This window comes from Lutra lutra, chromosome 9, assembly GCF_902655055.1.
Source record: "Lutra lutra chromosome 9, mLutLut1.2, whole genome shotgun sequence".
Taxonomy (NCBI): Eukaryota; Metazoa; Chordata; class Mammalia; order Carnivora; family Mustelidae; genus Lutra; species Lutra lutra.
The window spans coordinates 125,736,100-125,763,517 of NC_062286.1; the positions used below are offsets into that span (position 1 = coordinate 125,736,100).

General features: G+C 51.4%; 1 protein-coding gene across 7 annotated transcripts in view; it reads right to left on the reverse strand.

Annotated features, from left to right (window-relative positions):
* Positions 1-6,882: 6,882 nt before the first annotated feature.
* Positions 6,883-27,418, reverse strand: part of CHD6 (chromodomain helicase DNA binding protein 6) — a 197,257-nt gene continuing 176,721 nt past the window's right edge. For 5 of the 7 annotated variants that reach the window (XM_047744091.1, XM_047744090.1, XM_047744093.1 and 2 more), the window contains 8 exons: positions 26,187-26,395; positions 23,309-24,886; positions 20,131-20,282; positions 19,332-19,538; positions 17,646-18,098; positions 15,646-15,837; positions 14,536-14,655; positions 6,883-7,798 (listed from right to left, as the gene is read on the reverse strand). In XM_047744091.1, coding sequence (XP_047600047.1) covers positions 6,902-7,798; positions 14,536-14,655; positions 15,646-15,837; positions 17,646-18,098; positions 19,332-19,538; positions 20,131-20,282; positions 23,309-24,886; positions 26,187-26,395 — 3,808 coding nt within the window. In that variant the 3' untranslated portion in view covers positions 6,883-6,901. Of the gene's footprint in view, positions 7,799-12,477; positions 13,825-14,535; positions 14,656-15,645; positions 15,838-15,866; positions 17,433-17,624; positions 18,099-19,331; positions 19,539-20,130; positions 20,283-23,308; positions 24,887-26,186; positions 26,396-27,418 lie in introns of those variants that run through there. The other 2 variants (XM_047744096.1, XM_047744097.1) reach the window with 2 other exon arrangements.

Here is a 27,418-nt window from a genome sequence, read left to right on the forward strand (position 1 = left end):
CGCCCCATTTTATTTTTTTAAGGTTTTATTTATTTATTGGACAGACAGAGATCACAAGTAGGCAGAGAGGCAGGCAGAGAGAGAGGAGGAACCCCTGGCACATCTTTAAAAATCCCTCCGACGATGGTGCCCACTAGGGTTGATGTCACACGGAGTTAGCCGGATCGCCCACCTTCCTTTCCTGAAAACGTCCTCTGCCACCGCCCACGACTGCTGGCGCTCAGTGCCCGCCGGCCCATCGCGGCTCCTTCTGGCTGCCTGGGCGTAATCCCACTAGAGGTCGGGAGACCGCGACGTCTGGCAGATGTAGCGGTTCCTCGGGCCAGTGCTGTCCTCCCGACCAGACTCTGGGGTCCCCAACTGCAGAATGCTGTCTCATCTGTCTCCCCAAGCTCCACCTCACTCAGTGCATGGCAGAAGAAGCCGGGAGTCCCCAGGCAGTGTTCAGGGCCCCCCAGCTGTCAGTCAAATGAAGGTTGAACTGGCCACGGGCTGGGCCCGATGAGGTCTGTCGGCTGCCCTCGGTCACAGGTGTGGGAGGCGGAGAGATGGAAACTCACTCATCCCTGTACAGATGTGGTCCCAGCTGCTCTTTCCTGTGTTCCTCGCGACTCTGCTTCCAAGCCACTTGCACTCCGCGCTCCCACGTCCGGCCTCCTGTTGCCCGGCTCCAGGTGAAGGTGACCAACGAGGGCTTCTCCCCCAGGCCTGTCTTCCTGGAGGTTTCCCCTCTGGCCACGCTGCAGGTAGAGAGCTCACAGCTACTGGCTGAGGCCTGTGTCACTGGCCCCTTCCCAAGGCACAGGGGTGGGGGTGTTGCCTCCTGGTCCTCAGGCCATGTCACACGTCTCCCTCTGGGCCGTGTCCTCCCGACTCTGCCCCTCCTGTCCCTGCTGGGTCCTCTCTCTAAAACCTGCCTAGCTCCTGATCTGTCCTCCGGCACTCTCAAGGGGGAGGTGGCCCCTCAGGACACGTCCACGGTCCCGTGCTACCTTGAAGTCTGTTTTATCTTAAAAGTAGATGTCACTCTTACAAACTACTGTATGATTCATATTTAGGCAAAACCATGTTCAAATAAATAAAATACTTTAAATGACTTAGTTTTTGGACTGAATCTGTGAATAAAACTGATGCTCTACGACCGGGGTCGCTGGTGGTTTCCGTGAAGGGCCAGACGGTGCGGATTTCTGGCTTTGTAGGCCTGGCGCTTCTGTGCGACAATCCACAAACGGCCACGGAACGGACAGAAAGGAATGGGTGTGGTCCGGGCTCCAGGCTCTGAAACTGGAATTTGGTGTGATTTTCACATGTCACGAAATAGTCTTCATCTTTCGATTTTTCCACTATCGACAAACGTCGGGTCCGCTCTTGGCCTGGGGGCCGGGCAGAAGCAGACGATGGCTGTGCCCCGCGGACTCTGCGCCGGGACGGGGCTGGGCCTGTGGTCCCGCGGTCAGACCCACCTCGGAATTCCCGCGGACAGCAGGTGACGGCCTTCCCGAGCCTTGTCCTCATGTGGAGGACACGCTGTGGGATGAGCTCCCGCATGTCAGGGCCAAGCGCAGTGGGCAGAACCGAACGGACTCCAGGAGGCAGAGCTGAAGCCTCCACAGGGGAGGGTCATGGCCGGGCCCCCCGGGAGGGGGGGCGAGGAGCTGTTTCGCCTCCCGCTCTTCCCCAGCGGCTCCCGTGGCACCCAGTACGGTGGTGGCAGGCAACCCACGGACACCCTGGGGTGAGGGGTGAGCAGACGACACACAGAAAAGCTGGGTCAGAGCTCTCCCAGCTGGGGTTTCTGGTCCCGCGTACTCCAGCCTTGTCGCGGACCCTCGGTTCCAGCCTCGAGAGACGGGCTGCTGTCACCGGCGAGCTCCCCCTCCTCTCAGTCCCGGACTTCCCTCTGGCCCTTCCAGCTGAGACGTTACACACCCCCGGCGTTGCTCGCTAAGACCGGCTGCTGCTTCTCACGTGGCCCCTTTCACCTGGGCTGGTGAGTCCGAGCGCCATGAAGGAGACTCCAAGAACGCCCTTAGGCTAGCAGAGCGGGATGGGAAGGAGACCCCTTCCCCCAGGATAACTGGGCTCAGGGTGGCTGGCACCAGAATGGCCTCTTCCCCCTGCTCATCTTTCCTTTCACTCTCTTTCCCAAAGCTGCCTTGGAGGGGCGGCTTGCTCCAGGCCTCAGACTAGATCCCAATCTGCTCAGCTGGTGGCTCTGGAATCTTCCTGGGCCTCCAAATCCCAGCTCTGCCAGGTACCGGTTGGGTGAAAGGACAAGTTATTTCACCTCTCTGGGCCTCCGTGCTCTCATCTGTAAATTGGGGATTTTTGAATTATCGAGGGGATTGAGAATATGGCCACAAAGCCCTCAGAGTGAGCCCCAACCCGAGGAAGTGCCTAGGAAACGTGCACTATGACACCGAGGGAGGTTATCGGAGAAAATACAGGCTGGCTGGTTAAATTCAAATTCCAGATAAAAGTTCTTAGTAAGTGCGTACCGAATACTGCATGGGATATACTTATATGAAGAAAATCAGTGTATCTGAAATTAAAACTAACTGGGTGTCATTTTCCTCCCTCCATCTGGCAACTCTATGCTCAAGGAGGCCCCACAGATCCTGGAGGGGCCCGGGGCTTGGAGCAAGCCCTTCCTTTTCCGTGGTTTCCCAGCGACATCCTTGATTCCATTACCCTCTTTCCAGGGGACCGGTGCTCCTTCCCTCACCGGCCACTCAAAAGCAGTAAAGACACACTGCTCAGGTACAAACCTACTTTTCAGCACTGGATGTTGGTCATTGCCATCAACCCCATCGACAACTCTTTGGGTGCGAGTTAGAATTCTCCCTTTTCCCTCCTTCTACAGATGAGGAAACAGGCTTGGAGAAGGTAGGGATGTGGCCCCCATCCCCTCCCCCAGAAGCCATCTGTTTTCCCCTCGCCTCCATCTCCATTCTGGGGGCCCCTTCGTCCTCAGACAAGGGCTGAGAGCCAGAACTGACAAGACAGTCTCCACAGGGCCAGCTTCAGTCATGTCCAAACTGCTCGCCCACAACACCTTCCTCAAGGGGCTATACTTAGCTCACCCCTTTCCCTTACTTCCCAGCTCACCCCACAGACCCCGCCGAGTCTGGATTAGGAGGGGGGCCTGGTGTTGGCCCCTGGGCAGCGTGTGAGCTGGGGCCCTAAGCAGCCACGGTCTAGAACCAAGGTGCTTGTTACTGGGCTCGGTGAACCCCGCTGCTGACCGAAGAGAGACCCTTCTCTGACAGCAGTTCTCGCAAGAAACCATTTTAAGGAATTTGCTATAAATGCATCAAGCATAGAGGTTTCCAGAGGGTGTGGCACAACTGTTCCATTTTCTCTGGTGCCCATGTTTCTGAGTGCCACTCAGTCCTACTGGTCTCTGAGGTGGAGAGGGGTTCCCAGATGGCCATCACGAAGGCTGGCCTGTTCCAACCTCAGGCCGGTGGGACCTAGCCCCAGCTCTGTTCTCTGTGCTTGATGACATAGCTGTGCAGACTTCTGTTGGCTTTCATCCGGCAGCCTGGATGCCAGCGTCCCTCTACCCAGCAACCAAGACGCTCTGAAGACAAATGAGGTCGCTTACGGCACACACACACACACACACAAAACACCGCAACACGAGCCTGGGGTGCTCTAATTGCTCTCCTCGGCCCTCATGGAGGGAGAATCTACTGGGGCAGGCGCTCAGGTCAAGAGTGAACCCAAGCCTCTCTCCTGCTCATGCTGCATCAATTATCACCCTGCCCAGAATGAGGGCTCCGCACATCTGGATTGGAGGTCTAGAAGGACTGTGGTACATCCTTCCTTGAAAAACTGCAGCGGAAGACTCCAAGGCCTTGGTGAACCATCCCTCGGGCGTCCTCCCTGCTCTTCAGCCACCATCTATTGGTGGGAGGCACCTACCACCGGGTAGGGACCCGGCGAGGGTGAAACTGGTGGGTCTCCTGCTCCCAGTCTGGGACTTCGACTAAAGACCACCAAATCCTTAATGAGCCTCAAGGACCCCAGCTACTGAGGCATTCCCGCGTTCTTGAGCTTGTTCTGAGCCCACGGAGGCAACCCGCCCCCCTGAAGTCCCAGGTGTGTAATTTGAGGGGCGTGCTTCTAGAAAGGGGTTTAAGAAAGTGGCACAGTTGAGGCATCAGCTGAGTGTTCAGGCCCCAAGCCTGGGAAGCGGGAACTTGGCTGCGCTCCCCTCCATGGCATGGGTCTTAAGCAGTGTTCTGGTGAGGAGATCCGGCCAATCCACCCCCACGAGCGAATCCTTAACGAGCCCCAACAGTGTGCCCAGAACAAACTGGGCACCTCGGAAAGGTCGTGGACTGCTGTGTGCATAGGGTATATTCACAGGAGGCCCAGGCAGCAAGAGACATCCAAGTGCCACTGAATTTGACTTTTAAAATTGTTTTTTTTTTTTTTTTTTTAAATTCAGGATCAAGACCACAGACAATTTATTATGTGAGACACGGGGGTGAAGAATGACCAAGGAGAGTTATGGCTGTGAGTGACATGGAATTTAGATGAAAAGGCTCAAGTTTGCTGAAGAGTTTTAGATTTGGCTTTTGCTCTTGGAAACGTCAAAATAATCATAAGAAGCACTTATGCCTTACAGAGCAAATAATCCACAGAGTGTCATTTTCATTTTGCAAACAGGGACACAATAGCAGTCAAAGATAAGCCTAAACACCCAGAGAGTTAACATACAGGTTCGGTAAGATATAACAAGGGATTCAGCATGCTGGTGGGTTTTTAAATCAAATCCATATTGAACCCTGTGACCTACGGGAGGTTCTAAGCGGAACCTGGGGAAAGCAGCTTTTCCATACAAAACAACGCCGACACCGACAAAGGGAAACCCAGGCTCTGCTGGATGACTATAATACTCATTTGCAGTAAGGCTTTCAAGATACATGAATTTTTATAGCATTTGTATTTTAAGGATTTAGGGCAAATACATTTTTTTTTCTACTTGATAAAAAGAAAATTAGTACTTAAAAGGTTCAAAAATATATCGATTGAGTGATTTGTTTTTTACATAAATAAATTATATTGATTTTTAGGATTTAACAGCTGAAAAAACCCTTTCTGCTTCCACTGGAGGCAAAACTGAACAAAATGTTAGTTAAATAGAGAGCAGCATTTCTAAGAAATCTGTTGTCAGCATTTAGACCATCTATGCTACAAAGATGTCATTAAATAGGATTTGCTCATTCGCTGGATTCTTTCTTCATACTCACGTGATCAGTTACAGAATTCCTTAATTTTATCTGATTCATAACGCTGGGACTCCACTGTCTGAAAATACATCTGATATTTCTTTTTTTCCGGTCACAATTTAACAGACTTCTTTGAGATGCTCATTTTAACATTTACATAATTTATAATCCCAAATGTATAAAAGACAATGACAAAAGCATCATAAATAAATAATGCAAACTGAAATAGTTATGTCGAACTTTTGGACCTTCTGATAAATTAGCAAAACTGTAACAGAAAAAGTAAAAAATACAGTAAATTGTGACAACACAAAGTGAAACTGGTACTAGTAACACTTCCAACATTTCCAACGGTCCTGCACAGCCCTGTGCCCCCCCGGAGTCCTGAACCATGAGCTTATATCAAGTCTCAGAGCGTGAATGGTCGATAAGAGAGTTAAGACCCTCAGGAAGGATGGAACATGAGTGGGGAGGGGCAGATGGTGGGGTGAGCGCCCCTCAGGCAGGTGCTTCCCGAGTGAGGAAGAAGGGAAAATGATGTTAATTTGCAACGGTCTCAGCTAACTTGATTTGGAATCTGGGTCCAACTGCAAAATGGAAACCGGAGAGAGAGAGAAAAAAAAAAAGAAACAAACGTTCACAGTCATTTTATAAAAGGTGGCACACACATGTTCTGACAACCTCAAATAATTTTGACGAAGGGACCTAGCAAAGTGTAAAAAGTGTTGAGTGACGCTACTCTCCCAGGCTCCAGAAAGAGCCTTATTCTTGGTGAAGGGAAGCGCAAGGTAAAAACCCGTGCGGGCCCTGGTAGTGGCCGGAGCGACTCTTGAGAACGAGGGGACCAGATGCCAGCTGCGTGCTTATGAGCTGCGTGCGGCCCCCCCACTTGGAGGGCGAGCCCCTCGCCAGCCCCCCGCGGCCGGCAAGAACTCTGGGGGTGTAAAGCTTTCTCATCCTGAGAGTGAGCCTCCGACCTGGGGAGAGAGCACACGTGTGCATGACGATGCCGGGTGTTTCTCTTTGCTGCACGTGTCTGAGATACCATGAAGGGGGATGTCCTGTTGCTACCAGTAAGGTTTCTGTTTTATAAAGAAATGAATATATGCATTTTCAACCGTTAGTTATATACTTCTGTCTACTCTACTCATTTAGTCATCATGATAAAATAGGGAAATATTGGAACGAAAAAAAATGCACCAGCATTTCCTGTTTCTGTGCTTTTCAGTTTCCCCATTACATGCTTCCCATTCAACACAGCTCAAGGAAAAGGGGAGCTCCTTGCGGTCTCCGTTCTTCGGTCCTCCGGTGGTGAGTCCCTAGACAGCTTTCTTTTGCCATTGTCCCTCCTCAAATAAGTGGGAAACTTGGAGAGGGGGAGGGGGCGTGTCACCAAGTACTGTATCAGCTACGGCTGCTGGAATGAACGAGTGGGTAACAGAACGAGAATTCTGTGCCTCCTACACTAGGTCGACAACACTCAGCTAATGAAGTGGCAAGACCCTGCAACTATTAACATCCGTGACCACAGTTCTCAGAAAATTAGGTAGATAGTCTTACTTATGGAAACACAGGTTCTTATGAAGGTGAAGTGAGGAAGTAACAAACCTTTATGGGATAAGAAACTTACAAGTCACAATCATTTCTTAAATGAAAAAGTTCTAATTGGTGTCACTGTTAGAGTCTTTGAGGCCCCCCTCCCTGGCCTGGGCTGCATGTTCTCTATCCGGGGGCCCGGGGGCCCTGGATTCGGGGCAGTTCTGATCACTGACTGGCTCCTTTTCGGACCCGGCAGCGGGCTCTGGGTTGGGGTTCAGACTGTCCCCTTTTGTTTTCTTCTTCTTCCTCTTCTGGCTCTCCAGACCTATCACCTCAGAGTGTCTGGCCTGCTGCATCGCCGGCAGAGCCATGCCCATGCCAGGGGAGAGAAACATGGATGGGTAAATGAGTCCAGGAGACACTCCTGGGATGAGAAATGGGTTAAAAGCCACAGGACTACTGGTAGTTATTGCGGGTTCGGACTGATCAGAAAACGGACCAGGACCAGGCTTGTCTTCAGCCAGTGTGTCCGTTTTTACATCATGGCTACTTGGCTTGTCCTCTACAGTCTTCTCGGTCGCCGCGGTCCCACTCTTCGTTGTGCTTGGCGGAGGCGCGGGAGCGGCGGAGGGGCAGGCGGCGGCCATGGGCGCGTTGAGGAGGCCCCCGACTCCGAACATCTGGGGCACCGCGGCCATCCCCGGCAGCATCATGGGCAGCATGCTCAAGGTGCTCTTGACCTCTTCACCCGTGGGCATCGCGGCAAAGCCGGCCGGGAAGCCCACCAGGCCCGTGAGGGGGATGCCCGGCACGTTTCTCATGTTCTGGAGTCCTACCAGGTCCATCCCAGCGATGAGGCCATTCATGAACAGGGGCCCCATCCCCGCCGGAGAGTCCGCCACGATAGCCGGAGCCTTCAGGAGCTCGCTCCGAGGCCGCCTCCCCCTTCTGCGGGGGCCTGCATCTCGAAGAACAGGCTCAGCCAGGGTGTGATTGAACTTGTTTTCTGGGAGAAACCCCTGAAAAAGGACAAAGAAACTCAGGATGCGCAAGGTTACCGGGTGGCATGTGACGGGCTGGGGACAAAGACCAGAGTTCTGCACCAGCCTGGCCTGTCCCTGCTGCACGACGGACGGACCCAGGCGGGAGGCCCCCCGCCTGCCTGCCTTGCCAGCTCTTGCCTGCCTGCCTGAAGTCGCTCCCTCCGAGGCCGAGAGCCACCAACCAGCACACGCAGGCGGCATCTGCTCTGGAGAAGCCTGTCAGGGCACTGGGAGCTGGAGTCCCGATCAGGACACCCAGGTCTTAGCTGAGACTTGCAGCTGGGAGCCCTTGACCAAAGCGAGCATTCCTCATCCTCGTGACACAGAAGCTTTTTAATGGAAGCAACAGCAACAAAGCAGAGGAGGGGAGACAGAGCTTTGCAGCTGTCGGACCTGGAACTTGGTCCCAACTCCACAACAAGCTGTGGGACTTGAGCCACAGCAGTTAGCCTCTCAGAGTTCTGGGGAGAAAGGTCTGTGACAGCTATCTGGCAGTTACTGAAAACCAAGTGTGCAAGACGTGACCTGGCCCACGGGAAGTGCTCCCTGAAGGGATGCCAGTATCTGCACGCAGCCCGTTCCCCCTGGGTCCCAAGCTCCTGGAGGACCACTGCTCAGACGCCGAGCAGGATGCCTACACAGGTGCTGGGACGAGGGCACTCTTGCATATCGCTGGGGAAAGGCATTGCATCAAAGTGACGTTCTGGGTGGCCTCAAGGGAGACAATCTAGTTTTGTCTGATCAAAGGGCTGGGCTGTGCTCGTTTTCCTGCTGAGCGAAGACCCCAGGGCCAAGTGCCTGCAGCCTGGACTGTGACTGCGCCACGGACGTGCAGCCACGCCGGCACCCGGGTCACCAGCCCTGCTCATGGGACACCCCGCCGCTGCCTCTGTGGATGCTTGCCAGAGGGGCAGGGAGCCGCAGGGCAAGTGCGAGCCTGGCAGTGGTCTTGCTGCAGCCACACTCGCTCCTTCCTCTGTGCCTGTGGCCTAGGCGCCCCGCGGGGCAACGAGGACGCACCAGTCCTTGCTGGGAAACCTGCTGTGCCAGGGCTCACTGCCTGCCTATGGGGAGAGAACAGAACTACTGCTGCAATTACCATGCATCTAACTCGAATCTGCTTCCAAAACAGCCCGAATAATCTCTGTATCCTGAGAAATGTTTTCCCCCAGGAAGCCCCACCCCTTCTCCTCCCTGCGGTCGTCCGGCTCATCTAGGAGGCGCATGTCCACAGACGGCACTGGGGGTGCATGGGCACAGCTGCGGCTGCCATGCAATCTATCTTCTCTGTACAGAGGAGCATAAAGAAAACGCCCTTCCCTGTGGGCCCCTGAAGTCATCTCTCCTCCTCTTTGTGGTTCCTGTCACAAAGCTGGTATCATTCTACCACCTTCTCTTTGATCACAGCCACGGTGAGCCCCCAGATGTTCAGAGTGGCCCTGAGGGATCGGTAACCCTGGGTCTGTCCTGGGGATGCATGTTGCCATTGTGGCCGGAACGCAGAAGCGGGGACGGGGCCCTGCACAGAGGCAGCGGTGGGAGTGAGGCTCCGGGCACTGCTGAGGCTGGAGGAGCCCATGCTTCTCCAGAGCCACCTCGGCTGCCTTTGCAGGATTCTCAGCCGTCTGTATCAATACGTTCCCTTCCTGCAGGGCTGGAGTGGGGTGTGGGGGGTGGGGACGTGGCAAGACATGGCTGAGAGTCCACCAGTCTACGTGGAGGCTCGGACTCAGGGACCCAGCTGCAGGTCACACCAAGAGACGTGAGAAGGGCCAGAGAAACACTTTCATTAGGGCTGAGTGCTAAAGGAGACAGGACAAGAAGGCAAGGAGCCCACAGATGCTTAAGGGCTGAGACTGGCAGCCAGGTGTGCGCAAAGGCAGGAGGGCTCCTCACACCCTGCCTGAGGACGTCCACTTGGACTTGATTCCAGGAGCCCTGGCGTCCCCGTTCAGCTCACTGCCTAACTGCTAAAGAAGTCTAATCCCTTGAAAATCCAACACATCTCTGCTCAAAGGGACAGCTGCAGAGACGGGGTTGGTGGGTACCATGGGTTCAGGTTCTCTGGGAGCACACGTGTGGGGCAGCAGCTGGGAAGGGAGGCATGAGGCCCATGGTCACGTGGGCGTGGGCAATTTGGGAAACTGGCGACGGTGGCCGTCCCAGGGGGCTGGCAGGGAAAGGAAGAGCAGCAGGAGTAACGACAGCACCACTCAACACGCTTTTACCCCGAGTCAGGCAGATGCTAAGGGCTCTGTGCGCATTATCTCAATTAGCAATCCCACCAACCCTGTTGCATCAGCACAATCATCACAGCCATTTCATAAAGAACTTAAAGATTTGTAGACATGTGAAAAACGTGTACTTGAATGTTCCCAAATCCCCAGGAATTATGTCATTTTTGAAGTTTTACATCTGCCCAAAGTCCTAAAGAATATTCAAGAAAAGCCAGATCATGAGCAAAACGCTTTATGACAGTCGACTCTAAGAAAACTCTTTTCAAAAAGCCTTGGTTTAGGACAAGGGGAGATGGAGAGGAGAAGGGAGTTGAGGGAAATTGGAAGGGGAGGTGAACCATGAGAGACTATGGACTCTGAAAAACGATCTGAGAATTTTGAAGGGGTGGGGGGGTGGGAGGTTGGGGGCACCAGGTGGTGGGTATTGTAGAGGGCACGGATTGCATGGAGCACTGGGTGTGGTGCAAAAATAATGAATACTGTTATGCTGAAAAAAATAAAAAAATTTATAAACTATGAAAAAAAAAAAAAAAAAAAAAAAAGCCTTGGTTTAGGGGCACCTGGGTGGCTCACTGGGTTAAAGCCTCTGCCTTCGGCTCAGGTCATGATCCCAGGGTCCTGGGACTGAGCCCCGCGTCGGGCTCTCTGCTCAGTGGAGAGCCTGCCTTCTCCTCTCTCTCTGCCTGCCTCTCTGCCTACTTGTGATCTCGGTCAAATAAATAAAATCTTTAAAAAAATAAAAAAAGCCTTGGTTTAGAATAGCAGAGAGAAATGTGATTGTTATGCTCTGCGCTCCTTCTTTCTCAGAGTAAGAGAAATGGGACCTGCTCCCCAGGGCACAGCTGTGCAGGGATCCCCAGCAGTAGACCCTGGGGCTCCCGGCCTGGGCTGCCGCACGTGCCACACCGTCTCGTATCCCCACGCGGGACGACTGGTGCCTGCTCTTCGTGGGGCAGCCGCTCACTCAGGCTCTGGAGACGATCACTTGGGGAGCAATTTCTGCCTGGTTCCTATTTCTGGAGACAGAGAGTAGGGCTTGGTGGACCAGGGCCAGACTAAAAGCAGGACTTCTGATGCACACCACCTCAGCCGACGGCCCTGGCCAGGGGAACCACAACGGGACCACTGGGCATTTCCAAGACCTCTTCCCTGAAGCCCACCCACAGCCAAGAGCCAGGGAAAGGCGCCGGGGTGTGTCTTTTTCCTTTATACCCACGGAGTTCCTTCGTAACTCTCCAGCGGGGAGGGTGTGGATAGAAGTCTGAGGTTGGGAAGCAAACCCAGAGCTTGCTGTAAATCAGATGTTCTCTACCATACTCTGAGTTCAACCGGGCATCTAGGGCCAGACAGCTCATCCAGACCAGCCTGCATCCCACAGGAATCTACGACACGCTCCTCAGGTATCGGGATGTCCAGAAGCATCCCTCTGTTGCCCTTGTTGTGAGCCTCTGATGTAGAGAGAGTGCTGAGCCCTCTCGGAACTGGGACCCCACCAAGGAGGCAAGTACAGGTTGCCTTCTCCCGCTCGGATCGGAAGAGCAGCAGCAGAAAGGCCCCAGGGGTGAAGAGAACAGCTCCTCATCCAAGACGACGCCAAGAGGGGTGCTGGCACAGGAAGTCGGATCTCACCACTTCCTGTGGGAGAGAGAGTCCCTCTAGCCGCCCAGCTGCTGCCCACCCCCTCAGGTGCCCCTCCCAACCGCTCAGCGACCACACACAGCGGCCAAGTTGGGATTTGGCAGCTCTCCCTCCTGGTAATTATACCCTGAGAGCAAACCTGCTTCCTCTTCCAGGGGAAGCCTGGGGAGAAGGCAAGGAGAGCAAGGAAAAGGAGAGTCAGATGTTAAGCAACACTGGAGGCAAATGTGTTTTTCTAGATGACACATGGGCATTCCAACTCGAGACATCTTCACCAACAGGTAGCGTTTACTCCAAAGCCTATGGATTACAGCTCTCGAGCTGAACTCCTGAGTAGAGGCGGAGAGGAAGGTGGTGACCAAGACTTCCCTACTCTTCCCAGCAAGGCGAGGAGATTTAGCCAACAAACATTCACTGAGTGGAGAGAGACCTGACAACCAAAGAAGGAGGTACATGTGGAAATGAAGTTAAAATTCCTAAACACACAATAAAACAAAACAAAAACTAGCTCTAAAAGATTTTTTTTTGGGGGGGGGGGGGGTGCCGCCTGAGTGGCTCAGTTGGTTGAGAGTTGGTTGTTGGCTTGGGTCATGATCCTGGAGTTCCTGGATGGAGCCCTGCGTTGGGCTCCCTGCTCAGTGGGGAGTCTGCTTCTCCCTCCGACCCTTCCCGCTCTCATGCTCTCTCTCTGTCTTGCTCACTCTCTCAAATACAAGAACAAAATGTTAAAAAAAAAAAAAAAGACATTTTTGGGGACAACTTGGGGAAATCGGAATGTGGACTAAATATTATTAACATTTCCGTGCGTGGTAATGGTAATAGGTAGGAAAGTATTCTTAGGAGGCACACGCTGAAGTGTTTAGGGGTGACGGGTTATCTCTGCAAGTTACTGTCCAATGACAACAAGAAACGAGCAGATAATCCTACACACACATCTGTGAGACAAAGGTAACTTCCACCTACATGTGCACGGACCCATACCCCTCTCACGCACGACCACCACGTACTGGCGGTCCTGGGAGCTGAATCCCATGTGCAGCCCATGGCGCTTGCCCAGCCAAGCCACAGCGCACACAGAAGGGGCTGAGGAAAGGGAGAGGCTTCCTGATCTGAATCTGTTTCCGAAGCAGGGGGTCTCCACGGGAAAGAAGGAGCACAGCACACCCGAGAGGGCTCCTGTCCCAGCAGGAGCTGAGGGAGACGGGCCCTCCTGTAGTCAGGCAGAGTGTCCGGTCTGCGCCGTGCTGGCTCGTCCCCACTGGGGAGGCTGGGCAGCCCTGGGGACCAGGTGCACGAGGGCTTCCTTGCCTCGCCTTCCTGCAGGACAAGGGCCTCTGAGGCAGGGACTTGTGTTTATTTCACGAAGGAGGGAAAATGCGTCTTTGGTAAAAGGCTGGCTTGCGAGAACAGCTTAGAAATGGGTTTTCTGGCAAGGCCTCAGTGTCTGTAGGAGCGTGAACATTAATTTCCAGAGAACACGAGGGAAACTGTTAGACATGTAAAAAGAAATGGAAAAGCCAAGGAGGAAACCATGTGGTTTTTCTGATGTGTGCCTACAGCAAGAGCTAAGAGGCTACAACAAAGCAAGGGCCAGAGTCTGTCCTGGATGACTTTCGCGTGACGCCGCGTGTGGAAACGCTGGGAGAGGGGGCGGTGGCCTGTGGGCTGGAGAAAGGCCGTTGGGCTAAGGACCACAGCTGCACCAGCGTGCACAGCACAAGCAGGTCTAAGCAAAGGGGTGCTAGAGACACCCTCAGACAAGAGAGCAAGAGAGGGGCCAAAGGGCACCTGACCAATGTGATGAGTTTTCTAACAAGCAGCCAACCTCGGGACGGGGCCCCGGCCCCATTCCTGCAGCGGCTGTGGTCGGGGATGGAGGTGAGGGAGCGCAGTTCTGTCTGCAGAGCTGCTGGAACAATCCATCAGGTGACAACATCAGTCACAGACTCCTTGAAAACATTAAGTTACAACTTTCTTTTGCAAAGGGAGGAAATGACTAGGGTGGGTGGTCTTCTGGAGCTGAAAGGAGAAATCACATCCAGGCCGTCCCACTAGGAAGGGAATTCATGCCCAGGGAGAGCTGCAGCTGGCGGAGCCTCGAGAAGGCATTCGGGGAAGCCTGTGCGTCTGGGGGGGGGGACAACCCGAGAAGAGCAGATGCCCATGACGCTCTTCGGTCGCTCCCTGTTTGGGGAGGACGCACTTTGCCCAGGTTAAAAGCACAGTTACGGATCATTTGCCCGAGCCTGATGCATTTTCAGGTTGGAATGTTATTACCGCCCCCTAGAGGTTATGACTTTCAATTCCAAATCGGTCCTCCTCTGTGAGCTATAATTAACTCAGATGCGTTAGACTACAACTATTTCACAGATGTCTTTTGAAGTCTCTTCCAGGCTCAGAATTCTATATGAGGAAAAGGGCAGTGCTTAGAGTCGGCTGCTTTTCATTGCCAGCGGGGATGGACTAGGAGGAAATGTTTTAAATGGAAATTTCCAATAATGACATTTGTTAACACTAGAAAGAGATTCCTGATAGGGGTTAAGGTCTATTTCCCTGAAGGCTCTACACTGTACTGGGATGGGGGTGCCGGATATCAAGTTTTGGAAATAGTTTTACAAATTTAAACCAAAAGTTTTGGTGGTAAAGGCTGAAAACAAATGACCACGGGAAGTCCTACTGCTGCTCAAGAGGCCCCAGTACCACTTATCACGACTTATCAGCTTCCCGTGCCGGCCTCTTGTCCTCTGAGAAGACGGTCCCTGGCTCCCCATGTCCCAGCTGGAGCTTCCCCTGAGTCTGCAAGGCTTGGCTTCACTGGGACACGTCCTTCTTCCTTACCCGTAGTCCTGGCTCCTTGGGGACAGCAGGAACCCTCTCTTCCCCACTCAGGGAGTTGATGTCTAATTTTCCAGGTTCCTTACAGCGTGGCCTCCTCTGCTTTGGTTTGTCTGAAAAATTCTAGGAGGCAAATGGAAACCAACATTACAAACCATCCTATCATAGATTCTTCTGATGAGGGTGGTTTTTCAGCTGGTTTTGCTCTTCTCATTAATGGACCTCTGTACAGGACCCCGTCAGGTTAGGCTGACAAAGAGCTACCGTGCCCTCACCCAGGCTTTCTTTGAAACAATGGTGTTCCTGCAGGGAGCTAGAGAACAGGCTGTGTGGGCCTCTTGGGTCAGACTGGAGCTGACCCCGCGCTCTCTCTGTGTACTGCTTACTCCCTGGCCTTCTCCTCCTCCTCATTCCCCAGATTCTCTCTCCACGGCTACCTATCTGGCGGGCTTTGTCTCTTTGGAGGGTGTGTGTCTGTGAATGCGTTCTCCTCCTTCTTGTGAGCTCTCTACCATCCACATCTTATTAGTCAGATGTACCCAGGACAAAATGGCGGCGGGATAGGCGAGCACGTGAGAAAAGAACACCAAGAAGAGACATCAGCGCTCAGGAGCCCTCTCCTACAGACGTCTAATCTGGAGGATCTCGGGCAAAGGCAGTTCGGAGGACTTGAAGGAAGAGTGGCAACGCTGTGACTCAACAAAGAACGCACACCCCCCACCCCCCAAGGTAGTGATGTGTTAACTCAGAAAGAACACAGAGGAACACATTCCTGCACTGGCAATGTTTATGCAACCTAAAGATTTCTCCGTGCACTTAGATCTTGCGTGGTAATTCTGGGGGAAGGGGGTGCTGAGCTTAGGCAAGTCCTGTCCTTGTAAGATGCTGCGCAACGACCTGGCATAGCATTCTGACACGGGCTGTGATTTCTGTTACTAGAAAACTTCATCAAAGTTTAAACTTAGAAACAAAACCCAAACTTGAAGATGATGATCTCAGTTGATACAGAGATCTCTGCCAAACTTCCTGGTCTCCCCGAGCACGCTCCTTATCAAATGCGGCAGCAAATGAGCAGGAAGGAAACGGCAGGGTCAGGGCACCTACAGCGCTTACCGCTCCAAAGCCGGGAACCTCTAAGGAGTAGTCCGCCTGTTGCCTCAGCCAGTCCAGCAGACTCTTGCTGGGAATGGCTTTCTCGGCCTGGCTGCCAGCTGCTGGGGCTGGCTCGGGGGCCGAAGTGGCAGGCGCCGGCCCTTCAGGGTGTGAGGTGCTCGGCGGGGCCTGACCTGGGTCTTCATGGACTTCCTGGACGAAGGAGAAACAAGTGTGTGAAGTCAGCATGACAGAATGAAAACTGGTTTCTGAAAGGAAAACGCACCTTGTATCTTCCCATCCTTTCCCCTGAGTATTACTGTGCTGGCGCTTCGGCAAGGATCCTCCACAGTGCTGACCCACGCCTGGGCTGCTGCACGCGCTGGCCTTCCCTCTGATGCTCCTCACCTTCCCGTCTGCTCAGGTTGTGCTACCGCCTCTGCCACCGTCAGGGACAGTCCAAGGCCACCCTACTTCCCGCACGCTGCCTCCCACCCCCGACCCCCAGCACCGCTCACAGATTTTCCAATACCAGGAAATGCCACACTGCAATTCACTTACCTGTTTCCCCTCTATGGGCGGAATGCCTGTCTCACTCATCTCTGTATTCCCAGTGCCCATAACGGGGCTACAGAGTACCATGTGGCACTCAAGAAATGTCTGCATAATACATTTAAAAAATACTCTGATCACGACAGAAGAAACTATGGCTTTGCACTTCTAAAAAATGAGACAACTGTCTTAAAAGCTTGCAGGATTGGGCAGGGAAAGAACCTGTCACCTCAGCCTCCCAAATTATATAGTGAGTCTAGAAGACAAAACTTTAAAATACACCAAACAAAAGAGATTAATAATAAAGCTCATAGGCGCTAGTGAACGACGTCTTTGGCTTGGTTCCCTGACCTGCCACCTTACTGGATAATCTTGGGCAAATTATTCAATCCTTGTTAGCCTCAGTTTCTTCATCTATAAAATGGGAGTAATAACAACATCTTCACAGAGTTGTGAAGATCAAATAGGACAGTTACACGAACACCCGAACCCAGTGCCTGGCACAGAGCAAACACTCAATGAATACTGGTTATTATTATTCCTTTTAAAATAAGAAAACATGAAATGTGATTGCTGCTTTGGAGCATGAAATTCAATAAATGGGAAAAACCAAAACAGAAAGGGAAGTCAGTTGTCTTTGACACATTAGGCAAAGTCTGAGGCGACTTCTCTTGGCCAGGCATACAGCTTCGAACCTTATCTGTTGTTTACCATGATCTCCTCTGGGTTTAGGCCGTTGTGGCGTGACGCTGGTGAACCCTCACAGCAGCTCTCTGGGGGAGATGTGACTGGCCCACTTCCCAGAGGAGCAAGTGAGGCGCCGCGGTGTGCCCCACGGAGCCCAGCAGGTCAAGTAGAAGGGCCAGGATCAAAGAGAGCAGAGAGCAGAGTCGGGATCCTGACCCCTGTTCCCCTCCCTGAAGCGCAGCTCCTGGAAAACCCGCCAACCCAGAGCACCACAGGCACAAGCTCAGCCCCGCTGCTCTGCTTCACTCAGTCACCGGCAGCTCTTCTGAAACACGGGGGGGTCTGGGCTGTGTATGTTTGAAATGGAAAGACCCCTGGCTCGTATCTTCAGGTTGCATGCAGGTGAAGGGTCTGTAATGGGTTAAATGTGTTTCTAGAAAAGACTGAGGCAACTTGTAACAAGAGAAACTAACCAGGATATTTGAAATGGGATAAAAGATCCACAAATTAAAAAATCGTGTGTCTGAGGAAGGGTTTAGTACTCAGGGTGGAAAGGTCAAGGTTTTTACCTTTTTTTTTTTTTAAGATTTTATTTATTTATTTGACAGACAGAGATCATAAGTAGGCAGAGAGGCAGGCAGAGAGAGAGAGAGGAAGAAGCAGGCTCCCTGCGGAGCAGAGAGCCCGACACAAGGCTCCATCCCAGGACCCCGGGATCATGACCTGAGCTGAAGGCAGAGGCTTTAACTCAAGGTTTTTACTTAATGGTCTCATATACCCACCAAGATTCCTGCCTGAAGCGTCTGCTCCTTCAGAAAGATGAGGTCCATCCCTCCTTCAACATGTTTCCGTCTCCCTCTCCGCCTCCTTGTGGCAGCGTCATCTCTTCTGAGGCTTCCGTTGACAATCTGTCCCGTCACTGGATGGATCAGGCCGGCTTGCAGAATCCCAGACAAGTCCATGCCGAGGGCTCCTTGAAGTGAACCGATAGCCCCGATCTTAGGGGTGCTGGCGCTCACCGGGAAAGGAGACGTGGCTCCTGGGGACCCCTCTGACGTGCAGGAGAGATCTATTGCAGACTCCCCATGCCAGCCATTGAGGACGATGGGGGGGTGCCCGTGGGTGGCAGAGAAGTGTTCCAGGCTCCGGGCCTTTACATCCCTCTCCACCTCAAACTCGTAGGGACGTCTGTGCTTCTGTTCGTCCTTTGTGAATACTGGAGCCAGGAAGCTCTCCTGCAAACACACACATGTGGCAAGAGAGGTCTGAATGCCTCTTCTGCGGCTGAATGGCAGCTCCTTCTCCAGGCCTGATTTCCTCGGGCCTACTAGGGTCCTGAATCAACTTCTGAGAAGTTCTTTCTGCTCGAGCCTTCTCAGACTTTAGCACCAAATAACCTGGATAGCTTCTTTTCAATTTTTTAAATTTCAATTTTTTTAAAAAAGATTTTATTTATTTGAGAGAGAGCGCGCGCGCTCAGCAGAGGTAAAGGCAGCAGCAGACTCCCCTGTGAGCAGGGAGCCCGATGCAGGACTCGATCCTAGGACCCTGGGATCATGACCTGAGCTGAAGTCAGATGCTTAACCCTGAGCCATCCTGGCATCAGCACCCTGAGCACCCTGAGCATCCTCGCCCAGAGAGCTTGCTGAAATGTCAATTCCCCTCAGTGGGCCTGAGATTCTGTAGGTCTAACAGGTTTCCAGGTGCTGCTAACACTGCTGGTCTATGAATTAGCCCTGGAGGTGCAAGACTGTAATCTGGGGAATCAACCTCAACTGTACGTTAGAATCCATTGGAAAATTAAAAAAATTCCAATGCTCAGTCTACAGCCCTGACGCATTAAATCAAAACCAGCAGCTTTTGAAGGTCCCTACAGGTTTGCATGTGCACTTGGGAGAGCGTGGGCCCGGGTGCTAACAATGTACCTCAAATTAAACGAGTTATAAGCCTGAGTTTATAAAAACCATTCTCTGATTTCCCTAATTTCTATCAGCTGCCATCATTCTCGTGGTCTTCCAAGTGTGGAACACACTGGTCCATTCACGCCGCCCTCTCTCAGTATGCTCGCCAGTCATCGGGTCATGCGGCCAACGCCCACCCCCTTGTTAGTGCCCACCCCGCTACCAGCCTGGTCGAAGACCTCATCTCCTCCTCGGATCCCCACTCGGCCTCCCAGCCTCTGGCCCTCTTCTTTCCTGACCCTCCTCTCCCAAGAACCTGCCCACCACTTACGCCTGCCCAGCTGTAAAGCCCTGCCTTCACCGAGCACTTCCCGCAGCTGAAACTTCCGTAGCTCCCTGCTGCCTACAGGGTAAAATCTAAATTCTTCAATGAATACCAGTGACTTTATAGAAGGAAAGGAAGAAACCAAAGAGAAAAACCAAAAGTAGAAAGAGAAAGAAGAAGTCCTCTCCACTCAGCATTTGCTGTACAAACGACTCAAGTGAGAAGTGCCAAGCGGCCCTCACCTTTTGGATCTGGGCCACCAGCGCCGCACTGCTGCTGAAGCCGTGTTCCGAGGCCTCCGGCTCCGAGGTGCTGCTCCGAGAACCAGCACTGCTGCTTAAGGCCGGTGTAGGCAGTGTGCCCGAGGGCTCGTACGGCTGGCTGGAAGGCCACTTCCCCTTTAACACCACGTGGCAGATATTATCCAGGCGGTTGATTATCACGCGATCCTATAAAAAAGACCAAAAGCTCTGAGGAGTAAGTACCAAGCTACCCAAATTCACAAAGTCCCTAGAGATCATGTGTCACGTTTTTCTAACCAGGAGGAGTTGATTAGGAAAATAGCACACTCAGATGTACTCACTTTACAAGTCTTTTTTTTTTTTTTTTTTTTAGATTTTATTTATTTATTTGACAGAGAGAAATCACAAGTAGGCAGAGAGGGAGGCAGAGAGAGAGGAGGAAGCAGGCTCCCTGCTGAGCAGAAAGCCCGATGCGGGGCTCGAACCCAGGACCTGGGATCATGACCTGAGCCGAAGGCAGCGGCTTAACCCACTGAGCCACCCAGGCGCCCCATCACTTTACAAGTCTTAAAATATTTAAGTTCTATGGTCTGGACAGTGAAAATTAAAGCCATAGGGCTTTAAATATGAAGACAGTTTTATCTTCTGGTCTAATTAGCCAAGTGTCTCTTTCTTTAATGTTTAAATGTGGCATTATTAATACTTTTTCAAGACATTACACATTTCTCTGAGTTTATACTCAGAAATACTCTACAAGCTGAGAATGCTTTGGGTAGAGAACGCATGCTCTGGGGAATACCTTTGGCCACTCGGAGAAAGAAAAGAGGGTCTTTTCCTGGAGCAGCTGAGCAATGGTGGGAGCCCGAGCCTCCTGCAGGTCATCCCCAAGGTCTCCTGCGATGCCTGATGTCGAGCTTTTGCTCTCCTCCTCAGAGTACTTCCCTGGGTAATCTGCAAAGAAGGGTTTAGAAAATTAATCCGGTACTCGGGAGACAGTAATGAGCTGAACGATTAGGCCACCTGACCGGTCTTTTCAAAAACTTAGCCCATTTTGTGCTTATTTGAAATTGAACAGTAATTACCATGCCATTTCCGGCAGAACCCTATCAGTTGAGCCATACATGCAGATCCTTTCTCTAGGGCTACCCGGCAAGTCATGTGGTAACTCTGCATGCACACGCCAACAGAAACAACCAAAGAAAACAGGAGATTGTCCTGTGTACCCAAGAGTGAGAGTGGAATGAGCACCGAGAGGCTTGTACATGCAGTGCAGCTGACAAGACGAAACTGAACACTGTAATACTCTTGTCCGTTTGAAGGCACAGTCTTTGAAATGTAACACAGCAAGATGCTGATGTTAATGACAATAGGTGAAAGGTCCTGAAACTTACAAAAAAGGGAAAATACACCTGCTTCATGTAAAAAATGATGCAAAGAAAGCTAGAACACTTAAATTACTTCACTAATGGAAAGAAATGGAAATGCAGCCCATTCTTTTAAGTTTCAGTGGTGAAAATTTATTATCCGTGTGAAATGGATCTTTAAAGACCCACTTACCAGTAAGGGAGGGAATGATAGGGAATGAGCACAGGGTAGCAAAACATCCAGTGCAGAAAAAGTTGTGAGCCTCTTTTCTGGTGAAATGACATGGAATTTGATCCTCTGAAATGTGGAGATTTCACTTGTGACTGTGCGCCAAGTCTTGGGAGCTGCAGGGACCTCTCACCACAAACAGGACCTTGCTAGGCCAGCGGATTCAAGGATATACAAGACAGATGTGACCCTGACCCTCAGACTCTTACGGTTTCATGGGGGACAGACAGTCGGGAAAACAGTGATAATAAATGAACACAATTATAAACAGTGGCAAGTGCTACGAAAAGAAACAAGCCGCCATGATACGGAGTAAGGGTGGGCAGAAGGAAGGGCTTCTCAAAGGAGAGGACCCCCAGAAAGAGGAGGACAATGGTTATTCTGGACGTGCTGAGGAACTTTCCCGGGGGAAAGTACAAAGATGAGGGTAGAAGGGTAGAATCATTTAGATAATGCTGAATTCTGTACTGGTAGAAAATTTGAATTTTATTCTCGATCTGATGGGAAGCATCACTGAAAGGTTTTAAGCAGAGAGGTTGGATTTGAGTTTTAAGAAAAAGTAATGATGTGTGAGAGAAAACCCTGGAAACATAGCCAGGAGATCTGGGGCTGGCCCTGACAGCCGTACCAGTCACTGTTCCTTTACGGTAGACTTCCAGGTGCAAACAGACCGACCCCTTCTGCCCCACCTGCTCCATGTCTACTGTGTGTGGAAGACCCCTTCTGAGGTCTGCAAAAGCTTTCGGAAAAGCACTGGTGCAAGGGGGCCCACCCATGGGTGTGTGTGTGCTGCTCACCGAAGCTGCAGCAGACGGCATTGGTGGACAGATGCCTCTCCTCTAACCCATACTCTTCTACACTCTGTATTCAGTTCACTGCCTCGATTTCCATGGACTATTTGGTGATTTCCCCCACAAGGTTAAAAAAACAATGTGCGTTTTATAATCTAACACATGGCAGCGATCCTCTGTGGCCTAGGCTGAGGACAGACAAGGTCAGAGACGCCCCCACTGCCGTGTCAGCTGGGGCTACAAGTTGATTAAATTCCTTTCAGTAGCCTCTCTTCATTATCCTAGCTAGCGTGTAAATTTTAACTTGAGTTTGGAACCCGTCTCAAGGGAGTCACTAATCACAAGGACTAGACCAAGGGTGAGCTTACCAAAAAAAAAAGGAAAGTTAGATCATGCAGGGGAGCTTGCCTGAGCTCCCCTCCCTTTCCTTCTGTGATATAAAAGTCACTGTCGCAGGAAGAGACGGCTGTCTCTCTAAATCCCTGAGTACCAGACCCGGCATCAGGCCAGATGTGAACAGGGATTTTGGGTTTTTTTTTGACAATAATAAGGATAAACAGAATGACCTTTCTTCACTATAATATGCCCTCTTGGGCCCGAAGAAGTAAAAACAACAGTAAAAAAAGGTAAAAACCATTTCTTGTTGCTCAGAATCTCTAATCAATGTATTTAAATCCTCCGAGGCACAGAAATATCTGAGTCATTTAGACTCTTAACATTTAAAAAGTCCTCTTAACTTAAAGCCTTATTTAAGACTTCCCTATTTAAAAAGCTCAAATCTATCTGTATTTTTGTTGAGTTACTTGTTATTGTTATTTTTATCCCTGTTGAGTTATTAAAATGAATCTAAACCAAATGCACCAATATCAAATCACAAGGTTTGGATAATGATATGAATAAACAGCACTATCTTTGCTCACCTAAATGAGATCACATTTACTCGTATTTTTGTGGAGTTCCTGAAAAATTAACTCTCCTCTAGAAAACTGTAGGTTCTTTTTTTTTTTTTTTAAAGATTTTATTTATTTATTTCACAGAGAAAGATCACAAGTAGGCAGAGAGGCAGGCAGAGAGAGAGAGAGAGAGAGAGAGAGAGGAGGAAGCAGGTTCTCCGCTGAGCAGAGAGCCCGATGCGGGACTCGATCCCAGGACCCTGAGATCATGACCTGAGCCGAAGGCAGCGGCTTAACCCACTGAGCCACCCAGGCGCCCCGAAAACTGTAGGTTCTTGATGTTCCTAGGCTTTTCTACTTTAACCGGCTGGAAGGTCCTCACCGGGTAGAAGAACAAGTTCCTTCCCCTCCGAGCTGCATCTAGTGTCTACTTGTAAGCCCCGCCCAAGTCACATGGCTGATGCAACAAAGGTGCTACCACTGTTCACAATCTTCCTCAGTGTTCTAGAATGATCAGCGTTAAGCTACTCTGTCTCACCTTCAGACGAGGCCTGGTCTTAGACCACAGGGAACGTGTGCAGGTGTGACTCAGAAGCCGCACGTCTCCTGACATGTCTCCTGACACGTCTCCCTACACGTCCCCCACCCCACCACGTGAGGACTGGCTCACCGAAAATACCACAGACCTCACCGACTGTACCTTGAGTGTGGCCATTCCCCTCTCTGTCATAATCATCTTTGCTCTCAAAATCCGCATCTTCGGACTTGAGCTCATTGGCTTCCGGATACACAGCGAAAGCTTTCTTCCCCTCTGCACTGTCTTTCCAAGGCTCGCTCAACAGCTCGTGCTTCCCCTGGGCGGGCTCTGTGGGAGGAGCGGGGGGCTCAGCCTCCACTGGGATGCTACTGGTTTTGCTTTTGTATGCGTCTGCGTTATAACCCTTGGGTTTCTCCACTTCAAACTCCTCGTTCTCGAGGCCATGCGTCCACCTCCCTGTGTGCTTGCAGTGACACTGACAGCCTGCTTGAGGAAGCGCCCCCCGCGGCCCAGGATTCTGGCTGATGGCCTCCAGGGTTCCTCTCTTGGCCTCCTCCACATGGAAGCCTCGGCTCTTCTCCCTCAGGATGTCAGCTGTGGGATCAGCTAGATGCACAACCTCGGGCCTTTCCCTCAGGCCTGCGGCCATGCCCACATTCTCCTCTTCATTCTCCTCCTCTTCGTCGTCCTCATCGCTGTGGTTCTGACTCAAAACCAATTTGCTTTCTAAACTTTTGTTTTCTAATAAATCAATTAATTGCTGATCTGATGACAGGCTTCTTCTGGAGTCACAGACACTAAGATTGCACATGTCTACAAACCCACTTTCGTTTCCTTGATCCAAGGAAGGGGAAGCTAAGCACTTGGCTTCTAGCTGCCCGACACTTTCAGGTCTCTGCCCTGTCTCACTGCACAGGTCCCCTTCCCTGGAAAGAGAGAGCAACAGATGTTTTCCATTTTTGATGTTCATCTGAGCTACTCCTGCTTCTAAGCTGCCCAGAAAAGAGGGGCCCGCGGGTAGTTCTGCCTCTCGGCCACCAGGCTGGCAGTTCCCGTCCTCGCCTGCTGAGAGGGCCAGCGCGTCCTTTCTGGGCTCTGTCCTGGTAGTGAGGCTCTCCTGGAAAGAGCCTGGCTCCCGACTCAGGGCCTTCTTACCATACATCATACCCTCCAAGCACTCGGGCAGCAGACTTTCATCGTGGGTGATGGACATGACATCCTGAACTTTGGAAATAAAGTTTTCACAAGTCATGTCAGATAAACTGCCCCCAGGTGGAGCGGGGTGACCATCTCTACCTTCTACTTTCACGAGGTTCTCAGGCTCATTTTCAAGGGACTCTGAAGTCCTGCTCATCTGAGTGTACGTGAGAGATTCGTATAGTTTGGAGTTGGTCTGGTAAAGGCAACAGAGACTTTCTGGGGCCTGGGTGTCCGTTCTCTTGTGCTGGGCGTAGTTCCTGTAGGCGTCCAGGAAGGACAGCTGGGGGTCGGTCATGATGTAATAGTCAGTGCGGTTCAGGCCGTGTTTGGCGGTGCCGACGAGCAGGTCTCGGTCATGCTTCCCGCACTCCCACCAGACCGGGAGGTAGAGGCTGGGCCTGCAGAGCTGGAGGCGCTCGTGCAGCTGCGGACACCTCAGCACCTGCTCGCGGACCTTCCGCAGCAGTTCGATGCGGTACAGAGTCCTCGCGGCCCGCTCCTCAGTGATGGGCTCCACGTAGATGCTGGGATCTGGGGGACCTGGAAAGGCCAACACAGAGCCTATCACTGAAGGCAGCCCCAGTACACCCTCCACCACCTGAGTCCCCGTGTCTCCGGTCTAAGTGCTTCCCTCCCTGGCATACAGTCTTTGGTGTGTGTGCCCCTGACACCATGAAAAGCTACGAGAAGGGGGAAGGTTTCTATGAAACTAGGACAGACCCAGTGAGGGTGAGGGAGGAGCACGAAAACTTTGGTTCTAGAAGATAAGCTTTCATTCAGTAAGCATGTACTCTGTGCCCTCTAGTCGAAGTACTGTACACATGTCACTGAGTTCTCATGGCAATGTCAGGCTGTAGCATCACTGCCCCTGTTTGAAGGATGAGGAAGGAAGCTCAGATATGCTCCAGGTGCCAGAACCAGGATTCGAGGCCAGGTCTTGTCAGTGGGGCTGCAAGGCCCAGCTCCTTACAATCTATCCAGCTCCCTGGTTTTAATGAAAACACCCTAACCATGTCACACGGGGCATGCTACTGTCTGCCCAGGACCCAGGCACTGGCTGGACTCCAGGCTTGTTTTAGCTTTTCCACAGCACAGTCAGATGGGCCATATCTAGTTCACCTACAAGTGCGAGGCGGGAGAGGGACGAGGAGGAAGCTGCTGCATCCCAGCCAGGAAGCAATTTCTCAGAAGGGGTCTCTACCGGACTGGGGCATGTGGAAAAGATAGCCATTTACTTTCTGTAGCTACAAGTCAATACACGGGAAACGAGTTAAAGTTCTTACAATATAATGTACAGCAGAAGCGAAGTTCACCAGAGTAAATCTCCTGAGACTTAATACGCTGGAGAAGATAATTAACACTAGCCTCTCAATACTTCTCTGTGTGGTGTTAGCCTCAATTTCTTTTTTTTTTTTTAAAGATTTTATTTTTATTATTTGACAGACAGAGGTCACAAGTAGGCAGAGAGGCAGGCAGAGAGAGAGGAAGGGAAGCAGGCTCCCTGCTGAGCAGAGAGCCTGATGTGGGGCTCGATCCCAGAACCCTGGGATCATGACCTGAGCGGAAGGCAGAGACTTTAACCCACTGAGCCACCCAGGCGCCCCGTTAACCTCAACTTCAATTTCTGTTGACATGGCCTCGTTTTGGGAGAGAGATTTCATTTTATGAGTGGACCCAATGAACAGTTCACGAATTTGTGAAAACTCACTTGTCTTTCCCTGAATTCTTTAGGTAGATTCTACTCCTAGAACCGAGACTACCTGAAGTGATTCTGCACCCTGAAAATACACATGCCCTCTCCCTGTCTCAAAGGGGACACACGGACAGAGACCGTTCTCACCACCATCCTTCCACGTGGGCAGACGACACACGTTCCGGCACATAGCCACAAAACTATAGAAGTAGTGCTCCAGGCTCTCATCCGACTTCTTGTCCAGACGGGAAATGATGCGGAACTGTGTCCAGTCAAAAGTTTTCTTTTCTTGATCATAAACGACGCCGAAGGAGGACACCGCTCTGTAGAAGTCTGCTTGCTCTCTCCTAGTCCACCTTGGGATTTAACCAGAAAGGGAGAGTGAGCTGCTTTCCCTTAAGGAAAAAAAAAAAAAAGCCAACAACTACTTACTTACTGAGAGCCTACTAGGAGAGTCCGCGGACTCAAGAAAGCAGGTAGGCCGGGTTTGCCTACTTTATTACTTTTATTTAAGTTAAGTTGGGGTGAGAGGCTTATAATGAAAACAGCCCTTTATCCTACCACCACTTTCAAATCTCTCAACTTTTTCTCCCAGTATTTATCTATGTTTAAGTCACGTGTGCAGACTTGCTGTCTCTTCATTCATTAATTTTAGAGACTACCTAGTTTGTTTCCACTGATGGGAGATGAAGATCTTAAAATACTATGTATGTATGACAACACAGAATCACAGAATCCTGGAGGGACCTGAAATTCACCCCCTTTCTCTTCCTGATGAAGAGACTGGTCCAGAGAAGGGAAGCAACTCCCCGAGCCACACAACTCTCCCCACCCCTAGTTCATGTTGGCTTTGTTCTAGGTTTTATGCAGGCAGGTAGCCCGTATCTGGGATGCTAAGGTTCTCCAGCCTCCCACATTCTTCACGGTTGAGATAATGACAGGAAGTGGCTGGATTATTATCCCCTACCCACAGTCTTCATGAGGGGCTCCTGGGCACGGTACTCTCCATCCCAGAGCGAGTCAGGCCAGGAGTGTGGGGTGAGGGGCTCGGTGGAAGAGAGAGAAGCAGAGAAGACGGGCTCGAGTTCTTCTCTTTGGAGTTGTGAAAGACAGTATTTTCCCTGAATTACCAAATTTCATAAAGTCAGAAGGTGTACACAGAAGTGGTTTTGCTTTTTTTTTTTTTCTTTTTGGTATTCTTTTAATTCACTGGATGGTGCATCAGAAGGGTGGACAGACAGACTCCAAGAACTACAGCTTTGTTGATTTTTCCTGGTGGGATCATTCCTAGCTTGTGCTGGCCTTCTGTAGCCTTTTTTGGTGTCACTCTCAGATGGGCAAGTAATTCCTGATAACTTATCTCCTCGTTCTGGGCTGGC